The sequence below is a fragment of the Pseudomassariella vexata genome (genome assembly GCF_002105095.1).
Source record: "Pseudomassariella vexata strain CBS 129021 chromosome Unknown BCR38scaffold_9, whole genome shotgun sequence".
NCBI lineage: Eukaryota > Fungi > Ascomycota > Sordariomycetes > Amphisphaeriales > Pseudomassariaceae > Pseudomassariella > Pseudomassariella vexata.
Window position 1 is genome coordinate 656,213 of NW_024467964.1, and position 17,403 is coordinate 673,615.

At 50.8% G+C, this 17,403-nt stretch overlaps 4 protein-coding genes across 4 annotated transcripts; 1 reads left to right on the plus strand and 3 right to left on the minus strand.

Moving 5' to 3' along the window:
- Positions 1-792: 792 nt before the first annotated feature.
- On the minus strand, positions 793-2,310 carry BCR38DRAFT_346942 (Sds3-like-domain-containing protein; the record flags this gene model as incomplete). Its single annotated transcript, XM_040856294.1, has 2 exons — positions 793-1,394; positions 1,449-2,310. The coding sequence occupies 2 exons, from the start codon at positions 2,308-2,310 to the stop codon at positions 793-795; spliced, it is 1,464 nt and encodes a 487-aa protein (XP_040714059.1).
- Positions 2,311-2,801: 491 nt separating this feature from the next.
- Positions 2,802-4,564, plus strand: BCR38DRAFT_458798 (uncharacterized protein; the record flags this gene model as incomplete). Its single annotated transcript, XM_040862213.1, has 2 exons — positions 2,802-2,812; positions 2,866-4,564. 2 exons carry the CDS (start codon positions 2,802-2,804, stop codon positions 4,562-4,564), a joined length of 1,710 nt encoding a protein of 569 aa, XP_040714060.1.
- Positions 4,565-5,130: 566 nt separating this feature from the next.
- BCR38DRAFT_458799 (tubulin alpha chain) lies at positions 5,131-6,855 on the minus strand (the record flags this gene model as incomplete). The annotated part of the gene is made up of 4 exons (XM_040862214.1): positions 5,131-5,615; positions 5,671-6,485; positions 6,584-6,642; positions 6,844-6,855. 4 exons carry the CDS (start codon positions 6,853-6,855, stop codon positions 5,131-5,133), a joined length of 1,371 nt encoding a protein of 456 aa, XP_040714061.1.
- Positions 6,856-7,346: 491 nt separating this feature from the next.
- On the minus strand, positions 7,347-9,612 carry BCR38DRAFT_437885 (cytochrome P450 ClCP1). Its single transcript, XM_040860549.1, has 5 exons — positions 9,347-9,612; positions 8,490-9,284; positions 8,125-8,439; positions 7,892-8,058; positions 7,347-7,834 (listed from the first exon to the last, which is right to left on the minus strand). The coding sequence occupies exons 1-5, from the start codon at positions 9,398-9,400 to the stop codon at positions 7,675-7,677; spliced, it is 1,491 nt and encodes a 496-aa protein (XP_040714062.1). The 5' UTR covers positions 9,401-9,612; the 3' UTR covers positions 7,347-7,674.
- Positions 9,613-17,403: the final 7,791 nt, after the last annotated feature.

A 17,403-nucleotide genomic window follows, 5' to 3' on the forward strand; every position in this document is an offset into this window, starting at 1 on the left:
TGACTGAATCTCAAAAGCATCAGCGGCATGTCCGAGTTCTACATGGCCGTGACCCTCAGCTACGCCGTCAACGCCAGTTGTATGCACATTTTGTACATGAATTGAACAGGCCCAACCCGAATACTATCAGAATCCCCCTACAGGCTGAACAGTTTCGTGCTTCACTGTCGGTCCCTGTTCTGCCGCAGCGGCGGCGGCAGCCGCCTTACTTCGGGCACTTGTCTGTTCCAGCAAGCTCGCCGCGCGAGTCACTTCTGGGGAGTTGGTTGGCTGTCGTTGGGCATTCTTTTGTGCTGTCGGATTCTTATGTTCTTGCTGGAACGTTGACACGTGATTCGAGACGTTTGAGATAGTGCTAGATGAAAACGGGTGAAGTTGGTTCGAATGGCGATTTGCTTGTGCTTCCGGGAGTGGGCTACGTTTCCGACTCTCCTGTTGCCCTGGTGGTATTTGAGGAATATGACCGTGGGATTGACGGCCGGGATTCGCCCACTGCAGTGACTGAGTTAGATATTGCCACTTGCGGAGAACTGGGTGACAACTTCGAGGTTTTCAGTCATATCATAGGAGCAAAAATTGCCCAATCCAGTGTAATAGGCACTTTTGACTCCCCAGACAGACTAGAAGGGGGGACGAGGATTCTGGAAGTTCCATACTGCTGTCTGTTCTAGCCACTCTTCACCTGCCGCGCCGAGTCCCTGACCAAATGGAAGGCCACCGTAGTCTGCGTACACAGATCTTGGTAGCCGCTGAGGTTGAGGATTGGGTTGTCTTCCGCGCTGTATAACCAAGTCAGCCATGCTCGAAACGACAAGAGTGTTTCATTAGACGGCGTACGGTCATGGCTTCGAAGTCGTCATCCAGCTCTTGTAGCGAAGCGCCACACATGTTAGGCGCGGCAGGCATGCCCTCATATTTAGCAATGCCAGACAAAATCGACACCTCTTTATTGTAGGCCAACGCATTGCGAATCCTTTGGTTGTGGCTCTGCGGGTAACGAATACCAAAGTCGGGAACGTTATTGGCATGTTTCCGGCGCTCATGCTGAATGTCGTACCAATGCTGGCCGAGCTCGGCCAAGGTCCTCTCCCTGGACTCTCGAACGGATTGGTAGAATTGGGAGTGTACTTGTGAACGCCTCGCGACTGCCCACCTCTCCAATGCCTCCATATTCAATTCCAGCTCCTTTTCGGCTATCCGGAGCTTCTCGTCTCTGCGCGCATCTATACATTGCATCATGGCAAGGTATTCGGGGTGAGTAGGATTGTCAGATCTTAGCGCGGCTTCTTCTTGATTCAATTGCTCGAGTTTTTCGTCGTAGAACTTCGTTCGAAATGCAGCGAAACGTTCTTCGATGCTCGTCAATTGCTCAAAAGCTGTTCGTTTGCGCTCAACTGTCAACTCGGTTAGCTTCCTCGGTGCACCATATGGGAGTCTGTGGCTCGTACGCTCTTCTTCATTCCTGTGCGCTGCCTCGGCTTCTTCGTCCACATCCACCATGTGCTCATCTCCAGTAGGTGCACTATCTTCTTCTATTGCAGCGTGGTTTGGGGCGGCCCCATGCTCGTTTCCGTCAACCGTTTTTTCGTCCACCGGTCCCCTTTGTTTTCTAGAACCGCTACGGGTTTGTTTCCGTATTTCAACCTCGGCTTCTTGGTCATCGGGCTGTTCGGCTTGACCCCGCGTTTCTGGAGGAATAGTCGCATCGACACCCTCGTCCGCCGAGTGTTCACCGCTATTTGTATTTGTTGAAGCTTCCTCTTCTTCGTCGGCCATTGCGACGTCGCCGTCTCCATCTCCTTGAACGACGGGAATTTCCGGGGATGGGCGCTTGCGTGGTGATAGTTCGATATCAGGTTGTTCTGCGGGATGTGATGAGCGCTTGCGCTTCCTATTTTCAGCTTCTTGAGCCACCGCCTCAGCGAGCATATCTAGAGTGGGACTCTGTAGCTTTTCGGCATCTGTAACAACTGTCGAATCTTGCGCTCGTATTGGAGGGCTCGAAGCGATTGATTCTTCTTCTGAAAGTGGTTCGTCGTCATCTTCATCATCATCCCCACTGTGTGTAGTCTTTTCTTGACGAAGCTTGGTGGGAGTTCGCTCGAAGACTTGTTCGTTAAATTGGTTCATTACAACTCGTCGGGGGTTGTGTGGAGTGTCGTGCAATCGCTCCGTCTCTGCTTCTGTGTCATTATCTTGATCTGCCTCGTCGCGATCGCCAAGGTCGAGCTGGTCAAGCTCCTCCCCATCGGCATCCTCGACTTCGCTAAGAGGGCTGGAACCGTTGTCATCGCTGAGCGGTTCAATCATAGGCGGAATAGCCAACGGCGGACGCGCCGTGTCTCCTAACGACATGATTCGGAGGGCGTTCAAGGTTGGCGCAGATCGTAGAGGGAGGTGAAAACTGTAGACTGTTGACAGGGTTGCAGCACCCTCACGAGTGGGTAAAAGGATGTTTCAAGACGTAAGTATGTTGTTATGTTCGGAATTTAGACACATGAGAGAAATTAAATATGACCATGGCGGGGAGAGGAATATATATCTCTCTGGAGGGGTTATGGGCGAGTCGAAGATGTGAGTCGAGTGCTGAGTGGAAGGAGCGCCTGATCGGCTATTCGCAGTGTGGAAAGCAATGCAACCAATGCTCCCGCTTTGGGCTGTTAGCTTGTCCGTTATCTTATCAGCGTAGCTTAGCCCCACATGAGTTTGTTAAGGATCAAAAAAAAAGTCCTAGTCGCGGGCAGGTCTTGGACAAATGAGAGTAGGATTTTTAGTTCACAGTAGTAACATCGAACTCGAAAATGGCGAAAAGGTGTATTTTCTTTTTGAGATTGACTATTCGAGTTTCATACTGACTGTTTCCAGCAAATTTACCCTCGCAGCTGCGACTAGTGTGGTCAAGCCCGAGCTTGATGCTCTGTTCTCGAGCTCCGTCGCACCTAAGAAGCCGGAGACTCAACGATATATCGCGCTACTTCCTCCGAAGGAAAGGAAGCCGATTAAGCATAAAGAATTCGAGCCAATATCTGATGAGGACGGTGATGTAGACGAAGAGGATGACGAGGTCCTGAGTGTACTTGAGGAGGATGAGCAATCAAGCGACGAGGAAGATGGCAGTGAAGAGTCGGAGTCTGCATCGGAGTCAGAAGAAGTGGACGCACCCTTAGATGAAGAAATGACTGTGGAAGACAGCGCTGATCAAAAGAAGAAAGAACGGAAACGGAAGCGCAGGGACGAGCACGACGACTTGGAGTCCAAATACCTGCGCAAACTTGCCGACGACGATGAGGAAGACAAGCCTTTAGGGAAGCGACAAAAGGGCGAGACTGGCGAAGCCGTTAATGGGGAGTCCGCATCTGCAGATGATTCAGATGAAGAAGAAACAACAATTGTCCATGAATCTCTTCGGAAGACAGAAGAACATCCCGACATTGAGCTAGACAAGGCAAACCGGACGCTTTTCTTGGGCAATGTCTGCTCCGATGCCATATCCTCCTCCAAGGCCAAGAAGCAACTGATGGCCCATCTCTCTTCCCCCCTTTCAGACCTGGATGCTGCAACAGGACCCCATAAGATCGAGTCTCTCCGCTTCCGGTCGACCGCATTCGCAGCAGGCGGCATTCCCAAGCGCGCGGCCTACATAACCAAGTCCATCATGACAGCAACTACAAAATCAACCAACGCCTACGTAGTCTACACTACCCCTTTGGCAGCCCGTACAGCGCTCAAAGCTCTTAACGGAACCGTGGTCCTCGATCGTCACCTTCGCGTCGACAGTGTAGCCCACCCGCAACCCATAGCCCACCGCCGGTGCGTCTTCGTAGGCAACCTCGGCTTCGTGGACGATGAAACAGTCATCAACACCACCGCAGAAGGCGATACTACCACCAAGAAACGCAATAAGGTGCCCGCCGACATCGAGGAGGGCCTGTGGCGCACATTCGGCAAGGAGGCCGGCAAGGTGGAGAGCGTACGCGTGCCGCGGGATCCCAAGACGCGCGTCGGCAAGGGATTTGCCTACGTGCAGTTCTACGACGTCAACGCTGTCGAGTCGGCCCTGCTTCTCAACGAGAAGAAGTTCCCGCCCATGCTGCCTCGCGCACTTCGCGTCAGCCGCGCCAAGAACCCACGCAAGACGACCCTGGCGCAGGAGCGGACTAACATGTTCAAGCTCGAGGGCTTGACTGGAGGTGCGGCGAAGCCGAAGAGCACAAAGTACAAGCACAAGGCGACGCCTGAGCAGCAATCCCTGGCCGGACGCGCAGGGCGGCTGCTCGGCCGTGCTGGGGCGGCGCGGCAGCAGCGTGAGCTCAAGGGTGGGCAGAAGTCGAGACACAGGAGCAATGATGGAAACCCGGCCACGGGTGCAAATCAAACGATGAAGGGCGAGATGAAGACTCCTGAACAAATTGTTTTTGAAGGTCGTAGGGCGAGTTCGAAAGATGGCCGGCCCAAGGATCTCAAGTTTGGCAAAGTCAGGGGTAACAAGAAAGCCGCCATGGCCAAGATGAAAGGACGTGGTGCGAAGAGGGCTTCTGAATGGCGCAAGAAGGGCGCAAAGTAGTAAATACCTTGATGGGAGTAATTCGCTCTTGAGACTATCAGATAATCAGAAGATTGTATGCCATATCCTTGGAAACAGATACGCTTCGTAGTTTCAACCTCTGCCGTTCACCAAGTTCATGACCGAAACATGCACAATTGCAAACACATAGGAATCTACAGGCGTCGTGGTTCGCATGCATCAATCCAGTCGACATCCTAGCTACTTTGTGCAGGTATTTTGCTGCGGTCGTAAAAGAGGAGGTAAAACTATAAGGAGAAGATGGTCTTATTCAACCATCAACATCGAGATTCACCAATCACGACTCGTTTGGCTTTATTTACTGGCTCCTTCTTTGCAGGAGCCCGACCGAGCTCATAGAAGAGAATCAGTGTTCCTCTATCTGGCCTCCCAACAAGAAATAGACAATTAATCCATTATCCTTTTTCCTATCAGGACCTGAACAGAACTGCCAAAAGGTGAACGTGTTATATCGGGACAGGGTGCTGTGGCGATGAGAACTATGTGTGGTGAAGGGAAGAAACCGCGGGTATCCGACGCCAGCTCATCAGCTCCAAGTATTTCATTTAGTACTCGGCCTCACCTTCATCACCCTCGAATGTCGAGTCGGCTGCTACCTCCTCATAATCCTTCTCGAGAGCTGCAAGATCCTCGCGTGCTTCCGAGAACTCGCCCTCCTCCATGCCCTCACCGACGTACCAGTGCACAAAGGCACGCTTGCTGTACATGAGGTCGAACTTGTAGTCCAAACGCGACCAGGCCTCAGCAATAGCTGTGGTGTTGGAAAGCATAGAGACGGAGCGGTCGACCGATGCGAGACCGCCATCATTAGGCGAGGTGCTGGGGACAGCCATGGGCTTCTGGTAGTTGATTCCAAGCTTGAAGCCAGTTGGGCACCACTCAACCAGGTTGAAGGAGGCTTTGGCCTTGAGAGCTGCGATGGCAGAATTGCAGTCCCGCGGAACAACATCTCCGCGGTACAGCAGGGCGACGGCCATGTACTTGCCGTTGCGGGGATCGCAAACAACCATTTGGTTGTTGGGCTCGAAGCCTGGGGAAGCGGTTAGTAACACAGAATAGACTTAGGGGCATATTGGACTGCTTACACTGGAATGTCAAGTCGTGGACCTTGAAGCTCTCGTGGGCACTCTTGGAGGCCGAGACAACAGGGGCGTAGCTGATGAGCGGGTAGTGGATACGGGGGTACGGGACCAAGTTCGTCTGGAATTCGTTCAAATCGACGTTCAGAGCACCGTCGAATCGCAGGGACGAAGTAATGGAGCTGACTACCTGGGCAATCAGGCGGTTCAGGTGCTCAAAGCTGGGACGGGGAATGTCCAGGTTGCGTCTGCAGATGTCGTACACCGCCTCGTTATCGACCAAGAAGGTACAGTCCGAGTTTTCAATGGTGCTGTGGGTAGACAGAACGGCGTTGTAGGGCTCGACAACGGCAGTAGAGACACGGGGAGCTGGGTACACGGCGAATTCCAGCTTGCACTTCTTGCCGTACTCGGTCGAGAGGCGCTCGAGAAGCAGGGCACCGAAGCCGGAGCCAGTGCCACCACCAAAGGAGTGGAAGATGAGGAACCCTTGCAGCGAGTTGCAGTTGTCGGCGACGCGTCTGATGCGGTCAATGACACTCTCAACCATCTCCTTCCCAATGGTGTAGTGGCCACGAGCGTAGTTGTTGGCCGCATCCTCCTTGCCGCTGATCAGAAGCTCCGGGTGGAAGAGCTGGCGGTATGCGCCAGTCCGGATCTCGTCAATGGGGGAAGGATCCAAGTCGCAGAAGATGGCTCGGGGCACGTGTTTGCCATTGCTCGTCTCGGTGAAGAAGGTTTCGTAGGAGCCACCGTCAAGAATGTCCTTGGCAGCGGGATCGGGGCGACCATCGTGTGCAAGACCGTGCTCGAGCAGGTACCTAGCGGAATATGTCAGCTATGAAGCTCTTACAACCCTTCAAGCCGGTGTTGAGCCAGCTGAGCGGGTGCAAATGGGGTAGGGCGGTGTAGCACTTACAGCTCCCAAGCGCTGTTGCCGAGCTGGGTACCAGCCTGGCCGAGATGAACGTGAAGGATCTAAAACACAAATAAAGTCAATAAATGCTACCCCAATAACTTGTTCTACGCGTCCTTCGTGCGACGGAGGCATTGGAGCATTTGCCTCCAGCTACTGCTTCGGGTGCAGCCACGATGCTGAGGAAAAGGGGATTTGCTCTGGGCAAACACCACCAATGCCCCCAATTGGAGTAAATATAGACAGGGTGTCGCATTACTCACCTCGCCCTTCATGATGGATTGTGACACTGGGGTTCTGATATGAAGAAACTGCAATTCTCGAGTGACAGAGAGCTGGTCGAGACTTCTGCGCACAGCGCTGGACGGAGGTTGATAAAAACAATGGGGTCGGGTGCAGAGAGCTTCAAAAGGAGTTGAAGTCGGTCGTCGGGTGGGCAAGGTACGTAGTCAGTGTGGAGCTGGCAATGTTTTGGTGCTTTGGCACAGCTGGATAAGGGACTTTTCAGATTGATTGCTAGCTGTATTTTTTTGCTGTGGTCTTTTTGTGGAGGGGCAGTTAATGACTGTGTTCTGAATACGTGTCAATAGGCGTAAATTGGTACTGCAGGCTTGTTGCGGGTACTTTGTCACAAACAATATTCAAAAGGTGAACATGCAGAATTTCACACCGCTTTAACGAACTAGGGTCTTGCCTATTTTGGCGTTTAAAGATAGTGTAGATGTTGATCAAGCTAACTGAGGACACGACCACATCTTGCTGCAGCCTTTGTTTGGCCTGCAGGCATTGTTGATGGCTATAACTTTGTTTACAGGACGTGGGTGTGCCCAATCAGTCTTGGCCACAAGACTGAATATGGATGGGTATTATTTGTTGCATCTATCTGTGTTGGTATCGACTCAACTCATCTTCCCAAATCAAACCAAGCAAGCCCGCCAATTCTACAAGTCTGTCCCGTCCCTAATCAAATAATGCAAGCCCGCCGCCAATTTCACAAGTCTACCCCGTCCCAAATCAAATAACGCAAGCCCGCCTAGTCCCCAAGTCTATCCCGTCTGTCTCTTGGCAAACGTCATCCTAAGGGGTATCAAACCTTAATCGCGAACCACAGGCTTTAAGTAAACATTGAGTGCGCCCTTCGCCCACAGATTGAAGATTTTCTGATCGATCCAGCCCTTGCTGTCCTCTGCAATCTCCAGGTCAAAGTTGAACAAGATCCGGGCCATAATTGTTCTCATCTCGACATATGCAAGGCTTCATTCATTTCGTCAGCAAGAACTCGGTAATATCGTGGCGGAACGAAACACTCACTTTCTTCCGATGCAGTTCCTCGGCCCAACGTGAAAGGGCTGGAATGCATTCTTTTCATCACTATCGTACTTGGCATCGCCCAAGAACCTTTCAGGATGAAACTCGAAAGGGTCCTTGAAGAATTTCGAGTTGTGGTAGAGAGCCCATTGATAAATACCGACGGTGACCTGAAGAGTAGTTAGCAGTGTGCTCCAACAGCCTGGTGGTGGCCCCTCTGTCAAGGGCTGTCTTACACCTTGGGGTACGTAATATCCACAAATATGTGCCCCTCCCTGGGGCACAACCCGCGGGAGACCAGACGGGACCGGAGGATACATTCGCAATGCTTCGTTCAAGCACCCGAGCATGTAGTTGAGGTCATTGACGGTTGTGAAGTTGATCTCGTCCTCGCTCTTGAAAGCTGCCCGAACCTCTTCTGTTACTTTCTTGAGAGCGTCCTGGTTCATCGCGAGGAAGTATGTCACACCCGAAAGAAGGGTCGCCGTCGTTTCCGAACCGCCAATGATCAAGATGCTGCTATTAGCTTGCAACTTTGCGATGGTAAGACCCTTCCAGTCATGGTTAGTCACTTCCACGGCACCCAGTTTTCGGCACTCACCAATGTTTCCTTCTTCTTCAACATGGTTTCAACAAAATCGGGTCGTTCTCCTGACGCCATGCGGCGCTCCAATTTAGCTCTCGTCAAAGCGTCGTGCTTCTCCTGTTGCTCGGCCATTGACTTGGGTACCAGTTTGAGAAGATAACGCTTGGTTCGGGGGAAGTGGTTTAACACTTGGAGGATGGTTCCTGCGCGAGCCATCTTGAAGATGATCCCAACCCACGGGTGGTAAGCCGAATTCTCGAGGCATCCAAAGGATTCCCCGAAGGCAAGGTCGCCAATTATGTCGAATGTAGCGAAGTTGTACCACGCTGCCATGTTGAGGGCCTTCTTGCCGGCGTCACAGTTCTCTCGCAGACGCTGCAGCAGCAAGTCGATGTAACTGGTGATGAGCGGCTCCTGGTCTCGAAGAGACTTGTCACTAAAGCCGTGAGCGAGTGAGCGGCGGAGCAAACTATGCTCCGCTCGATCTGCGTTGACAATATCGCTCTCCATATCGTCGACGGCCCGGTAGAATTTCATGTCCTTCTCCATTTCGGCTTGTCCGCCTTTCGTCCGATGGCCTTGAATGTCATTCCATGCCGATGCATTTGCAAAAGCCAATTCATTAGGAGCGATGCGGACGACCTCGCCATACCGATTGTGGAGATCCAGTACTTCCAAGGGCAGAGTTCCTTTGATGAGCTTGTAATGATACGGCCACCTTGTCGCGCGCATCATGAGCGGACCTGGAAAGTTGCGTAGGGGGTGCAGCCATACGTTGTATATGCATGTCCCAAGAGTGTAGCATATTACCTATGGGACGAGTCAATATCAGCATTTTGCGAGCCCCGTCTTACACCCATCGGCCAACTTACTGAACCAAGTATTAAAGCTACCACATTGCCCATGCTTAATGAAAGCAAAGCCATGATGGCGGTTGGAAAGCGGTAGGAGAGGGAATCCGGAATGTCGCCCGTGGATTTGCTATGTCTAAGTAGAGGACGATTGCAGAATAAACCAAAAAGGCAGTGAATGGATGAGCACTGATAAAAAAACAGTATACAGCCGACCCAAAGCAAGGGATGATTTAAACGTTGCTGCACTAAAAATTTTGGCACATGAGACGAAATCGGGATGGCAGGTTATATACATTCACTCTCCTATTTCTAAATACGAATGCGATCCCCGAGGTGAATCGCGCGTACGGAAAGACTAGTTAGGCTAGGATAGCGTGCCAGCGAAACCGACTTCGAAATGCCACCCATGACGTTGCTCGAGTTTCTAAGCCTTGCCTCGCAACATGGGACGATTGGCCCATCGACTTGACTATGTTCCAAGTTGTCGCATTAATGACCTGTCACTCTGAGCCTCGGATCATATACTGATTGGTGGCCTGAGAGATAATGTATAAGTGGCATCAGTCGGCGGGCAGTGCGTTCTCCGGCTATTGCACAACTAATCTCGAATCAATCAGGAAAGATCTCGAAGATCCCTGGTGTCTGCTGTCGTATTTGATTAATTAAGTATGTCTGTGGTCCCCCTCCCCACCGTAATGAGGAGCCGCGGAGATCTACAGCGTCCGTTCCGTCTCGGAACTCTGTATCCCGACGCAGTTGTTAATGAAATACGCGTGTTTGTATTGCCAGACTCCCCATTGGACTTTCTAGTGTCGGTATCTCGGTATTTCGGTATTAAGGAATCAGTATACTCGCCTTCGGAAAGTATTAAGGTCTCGACTGTTACGCGCACAACCGAAGTGCGCTTGCCATAGTGATAATCCTGAGAAAACGAATCCCCCAGCCCCGATTAAATAAATGGGCACCCTCAGAACGGTTGTATTTTGAAGAGGACCATCACCTTCCAAGCGGTCATGAATATACGTGAGACATATTCAGTAGTCCGGATTTGCTTATCGTAAGGCTATACGTGTGTTTTGCATTGTCTCGGTTAGAATGCTCCCCGATCTGAGTCTAAGTCGGGTTACCTGCCGCTCTAGCTTCAATCGAGTTTGAAGGCGTCTTATTCTGAGCTGTAGGAGTGAACACCGTCTGGGTGGAACTAGGCACCATCTCAGTCTGGTTTGAGCTCGGACTTGTCGGTGCGAGAGTCGGCCCCGATGGCATATCAGAGTTCGGCAGCCCTATCCAAAGTGTCCCCGTTTCATCATCATCAGGAGGATCTCTGTGGACAGTCTTAAGGTTGACTTGGTTCATGTAAAGCTCTCTGAGTGAACTTCCGAAGCACTGAAATATCGACAGCAAGCCGCAGCCAATCACCTCAACTCGGCGAAGTTCCAGGCAAGACAGGTGCGGTAACACGGATTTGGGAGGTTTTCGTATGGTTGGAAGGGACTTGAACTGCCACTCGTCAATTGTCCAGTCCCTCCTACTCGACTGCTTTATGGCTCTAAACGGTCGTTCTTCGAGATCGAGACTGATCAAGCAAAGACTTTCCAGGTTTCCACCTTTGCCGACCATTTCCCATAGGCGATGTCGGAACCGGATGATCTGACCACGTGCACTTTCGTGTTGCCGAACAGAGATTAGCAGTTGCTTTAGCTGAGCAAAGGCACCAATGATATTCTTGACGTCTTATGGATTGTGGAGCAATTTGTTGATAGAGACGTCCGTAACATTCTCTAAGACTAAGGTCTCGAGGCTTGCGAACTCTTCTGGCCGTTGTGCCAGAGCCTCTAGGCCGTTGCCTAGTATTCTTGTCGCAGCCTGAAAATGTGGGGAAATCAGTTGAAAAGGGAGGCTGAGCCTGACAGCTGTGGTATTCGGTGCGTATGCAAGCATCTTTCCGAAAGAGATGCGGAAGTCGGCTTCGGTGAATGACTCCTCATTCATGGAGTATCTAGTCTTCAGAGTCGATACGAATGATTGCATTGAAGGTATCTTCTGGAAAATTTTCCCCAGATACTTTACTTCGCCTGCAAGCCAAAATTTCGTCAATGGCTATTCTTAGCATACCAATGATTGACATACCTTCGTCTCTCATCACCATCATATCCACATAGAGAGTTTGGCACAGGTGTCCAATCCTTCGCAACGCATCTTCGTCAAGGAGGAGTTGTCGTCTTTTACTACTATCAATTCGGGTGAATTCAAACTGGAGTGTGCGAAGTACGAAGGGCCTGAGTACTTCATCCCAGAGCTTGCACACCGTTCTAAACTTGAGTATGGAATTCTTATGCCCATAATGATACACAACCGACCACTCCAGAATGGAGAGTAAGATCTCAGTAGGTAAGACCTCCATGCTGCAATCGATTACGTTAGCAAGTCGTATGGTCGGGAGCAATGCAATGATCGAAGGCGATATATTCGCCATGCATAAGCTAACCTAGACTCAAGCTTTAGGGGTTGATAGCTCCACTTCTGCGACAAGGATACCCCAGATAGGGAACGTCAAGATTAACATAAACACTTCTTGTGACCAGTACCGGATAGTCAGATACTCCACAACCAAGCACTCTGGTAATTATAACCGTGCAATATCGGGCTTTACATAGTTTCACCTGGCCAACAGGGACAGGCCTCCTTGGACACAAACCCTTCTCCCGCGTGCCAAAAAAAAATTCATAGCGCTTGAGTCATTTAATCGCATCGTGCTGGGCCACTACTCCTTGGCATTCAAACGCTGCCACTTGAATGCGAAGACGGACCAATCCAGATTCATTGTCTAGCTCGGTCTTCCAGAATAATCGAAGGCATGAACACGCGGCTTGTATTACGACATGAGTCCTGACCCCATATTTCACGACCCCTGTCGACTCTTTTGCCAAGGACCTCGTCGGCCTCGAACAATACATTCGCCACGTCTGAAGTATCGGTACAAAGTTCGATAATACTGCCATCTTGGATGAAGCTGCTCACACTATATCGCTTTGCCTCGAGGCCGAATTGAAACTAATAATCCATAACCGGGAGCCAACTCGCGATTTTCAAATGGGTTCAATAAAGATTTCCCGATTCGACATCCGCATCAAGTTGATTATTCGGCTGCCTGATTCGTACGTTTCAGTCTCATGAGCTGTATCACGCAGCAAGAATTCTGCGGCTCTGTCGAGTAGATCCCCTAGTTATGGGATATGGTCCTCCGATAGTCTGAAAGCCATGTTCAGATCATTGCATTCTTGAAACAAAACGGCCACTGAATATAGGATGCTCCACGAACGCTATTTAGATCGACAGAGGTATATCTCACTAGGTTAAGTGACATCGTACACAAACCATCTCCTTTAGAGATATGAGATTGTTCACTTTAGGTATTTTATCAGCCCGGCATAGATGACATCAGTACAGAGCCTTGCGCAGACTCGCGTCGAACTGATGATAATGGCAGCAACCCAGAGTGTGCCATAGGCCGCTGAGAAAGCCACACTTGCTGGTGGCAGTTTTGCCTGAATGACCGGCCTAACAGTATTAAGCACCGAGGCACACAAGGTTGGAAAACCCGAAACTTGCCCCCAAATGCCCAAGAATGTACCCATGTCGCTTGCCAGCGTTCTGACTTCCTAGTATCGATCTAAGCTTGTAGCTATCTCACCGCTGTTGAGCTTGGCCTCAAGTCTCGTAGCGTCGATTCACTGGTCTAAGTGCGTCAATAGTGTCTATCGTTGCTCTACGAGAGTTAGTTGGATACCCATGCTTTCTTCCCGGATTTTCCAGTTAAGAGACTCGCCAGTATCGTATATGCCACAGACATATTGGGCAATTCCGGCAAAGCTCCGTACTAGGGAGCTTGCTTCCGATGACGTCGTCCCGTGATGGAACCACAGTAACGAGCCGACGAACTCCTTTAAATCTATACGAAACTCGGTATTGATCGATATATAGGAAATTTTCTTAGCGTGCTCATCCCAGAATCCAAATCAGATAATCAGATTCATCATGACATGGTATCAACCTTCTCGCTGGACAGGATGCTTGGCCAGTGCTTGTAATAAGAGTATCACCGTCTATCACCCTACCGCAAGCGTGCTGGTTGATAACGTATTTCATTTTTTTCAAGTTCTCATCAATCCAGCTAGCCAGTGCGAAAAGTTGGGCCTCGGGTTAGGGATAGTCAGTCTCGATCTCGGCAGGCCGTTTCATCTGTCGTATAATCAAGGTGCAAGTTACATGTAGAGGAGATAAACACTCAAGGACCGGCAACATACATCGAATTTAAGTCTAGCGGATCCTTACACGTAGCTCCAGTTGCAGGAAAAGCGACAAAGCCCTGTCATAAGGCTGTGATCACCCTTTTCTAAATTACTAGGTTACTTAATATCCACACAAATCAGTATACAGGAAGACTTACCACGGTATGGTGGTCTCGGCCGTCTTAGTAATGGCGACGCTGGGGGCCAGAAGACCCAACTTGACAGGTTACTTCTCTACCCGCTTTACATGCCTCCTGGCCTTCTTGACTTTCTAGTACTGGGCTAAGATTAAATTAGAGTTGGTGTCGGGCCAAGGCGAGCACTGTCTTGCCTCCATCCTCTTCCGGTCCTCCTCCAGCTCCGTCTTCTGGGGGCGGCCGCCACCACTGCCGAGAAAGTTTTAAGCCTCTCTTTGGACGAGTAAGATATTTTCCCTGAGTTATCCGATAGGTATCTAGATCTTATTACATTCATCGCAGCGCGATCGCCTTCGGGGCGGCTGCGTGGCACACTATAAGCGAGGAACCAGCGGGACCAGCTAAGAGCCTAGTCGGGATACAGAATGAGTGCCTCCGAATAGTCTGTGGCGCCTACAAAGCGACACCGGTCCGACACCTAGAAATAGAGGCAGCTATCCCGCCACTAGACCTATATCTCAGTGCCCGGGCGGCGAAATTTGAAGAACGGATACGGAATAACGGCAAAAGGAGCCTGCTTCGGAGCGCGAGCGCGAGAGCGTCACACATACTCCGACAGGACACGCCGGCGAGACGGAAGCGGGCGTCACAATCGCTCAGACCAGCGGGGTACACGATAGAGAAGGAGGCTAGGGGCTCCGAGTGGATAGGCAAGGCGAAGGAAGTCCCGGCCGCCCTCCTAGACCACTGGGAGAAGAGATGGATCTCCGGGGCAGCACAACACGACCGCCAGCGACGCGCTATCGCCGAGGAGCAGGAGGGCCCCTCGATGCGAATGCCGAAACAGGGCAAATACTCAGACCTAAACCGACCGGAGGCGTCTACCCTATGCCAGATCAGGACCGGAAAAATAGGACTATCAGATTTCTTATTTAAGATAGGAGCCTTCGGTGTGTACTCGCCGTTATGCCGCTGTGGAGAGGCCCCCGAGACGGCAGAGCACGTAATCCTCTTTTGCGGCCTGCTGGAAGAATCGAGAGAGCGCCTACGGGCCACTATCGCACCATGGCCGCTGCATACACGTAGAGACCTGGCAACGGCGACGGGGAAACCAGTAGTCAGCGGGACTATCACAAGGTGGCTACTCAGGACTGGCCGGATAGCGCTTAGGCCCGGATAATATCGATCTTCTCAGGGGGACTTTGTTAGTAGGGTGAGAACTAACATAGTATTGTGGTGGACGTAACGCAGTCGCTAATAGAGCGAACCTACGTAGCAGCGTATGTATTTAGTCCAGCCATTAGGGCACGGTTTGACATACGGGAGCACTTGTAGAGGTACCGGGGGCTTCGAGCCTACGGCGTATTTAATAATAAATATTACATTCGCCGTAACGAGCTAGGAGAGTGATATTAACATAGAATATCTTCATGAAGTCAGCCATGGTGGTACAAGCCAGAGTCAACTGGATGTCTGGTCCGGTTTCATATTTGGGGTTGATTGGTCCACCATCTCTGCTCTTTCTTATTTGACAGGGGCTACCTGATGCTGATTTACATTCAATCGTCGGCCACGTGCTGCTTTTATGAAGAGAGCTTGACAATGTTAAGATGACGGTGAAATATGGGATCAGATGCGGGTCGCCGTGACAGGTGAAAGACGCATGCAAATTGGATCACCGCAAGTTTTGCAAACGCACAGCAGACAATATTCAGAAGGGTATCTTTGAGGTGACATGGAACAGAGAGAAGGTTTCTTAACGGATCCTATGCTTTGTGTGGTCATGTTTCTTTAGTCTGCCTTGAGTGTAAGCCCGCCCCAAAACACAGTCAACACATACCTGTTCATAAGCTTCTTCTTTACGTTTCCTCATCCCTCTTCCCCTCTCCCCCTCTCCCTGCCTTACAACCCCGCCCGACCAGATGCTGCCTGTACCAGCCCTGGTCTTGACAACCAAGCCTATAGTAAGACAGACATCACGCGAGACCTTGATAGCTAGGTTGACTTGGTCACCTGTCTGTTACTCCTAGTCGCTCCACCAGGCCTATAACGGGACAGGCCATCCAGAGCCTCAAGCCAGATAAAAGCTGACAGTCAGGTTGCAGGATGGACGGATGGAGCTTGCTAGGCAAAGACCTTGTATGGCCGTGGCCTACAGTAGATTTCTCGTCGAGATCGGACGTTTGAGTCTGACACTCCACGTGACAGTAGACAGAAGTCTTTAGCAAGTTCTTATATTTCAACATCCCCATTTACGACTATGATATCATCAGTTACTCCAAGTTGGTCTCAGTGGAGTACGGGATGGTTGTTCATAATGCGGTTGAGCACGTCGGAAAGTCGGTGACTAGCATCATCACCAAATACATCGCCTGAGGCATCAGACCTGCAATGCTTTGAAATTCTCATAACAAAAGCACATTTGGGGGAATCCAGTCCGGTGCTAGTACCCTAAAGGCATGAACGAAAAGAAATAAAATAAATAGCACACTATAGATGGGACAATATGGGATATACCGGTATTCCAGTGTTACCCAGCTGGTATCATGCGACATAGCCTGACATTTCAGTTTACTACGCTGGAATATCGAGTTATGCCACGCTACCCTTATTCTAACCTCGCTCCGCTCTTGTTCTAGCGTCTGCTTGGTCTGTCAATTAGAGGACTATGGTTTTTGTTCATTGCTTGGTATTGGGCAAGCTTTTCTAGTAGAATGGGATATGACGTCGGCCTGATATGCAGGCGGGTTTAGGTTCTTTGAAAATGGGTTCTGCCGTTACCGCAACAGAGCAGACACAGCACGGCAAACCGCCTGATTCGTAGAATTAGACCACAAGGACGAACGCGGGTTGCGCAACTTTTCTTTTTCTTTGTTTTTTCTTTTCCCATCCTCGGGAGGGTTTGGGCGGTTACTAGGTCCGATTTCTCATGCGAACGCCGACTGTCAAGGAGGTATCTGCGGGCCAAAGCGCTCATATTCGATACGGTGGGGGGATGTGTCGCGGCGCGATGAGTCTACCGCATATTAAATGAAGCTTTTGGAAGTGATCCTCACCCTGGAATCTCCATGTAAGGCGCTGCAGGACGAAGCACGCGGCTGGGGAAAAGTAACGGCTTTGTCTGGAGCACCTTTTATCTGCGCCACAGCTGACAGCAAGCTTGGCTGTTATTCGATCTCTTCGAGCGAGAGACATCGTCGCGCTGTTTCTCGGTCCCAATCAGAGACTCGTTCTGCATCTAGACCGCCAGGAGAGGCTTCCCTGAGGAGAGATATCTTCACCTCCGAAGAAGACTTTTTCCACGCATGGGAATTACCAGATTCGCGGATTGTGACGTCGAAAGGTGACTGTCTAGGAAGCCCTGTCATTGGGCAGAATAGCGCTGAGGCCAATCAGCACCTATTACACGATGAGATCGAGCAATTCTTTTGGCAGAGGGAGGATAAGATAGCCAATGCCAAGCGCTGCCGCTAGCCACATTTATCTCCATTGCGGGGGCTGCACATGGGGATCCCGGTCTTCTCTAAAACTTCACTGTGCTCTGTAGTTGAAGAGCAAGGGGCTTGATAGGCATTCCATCATCACCTGGTGATAATGACGCTGGCTAACCACGACAGTAGGCGAGCGGCGAGGCCGATTCAACATC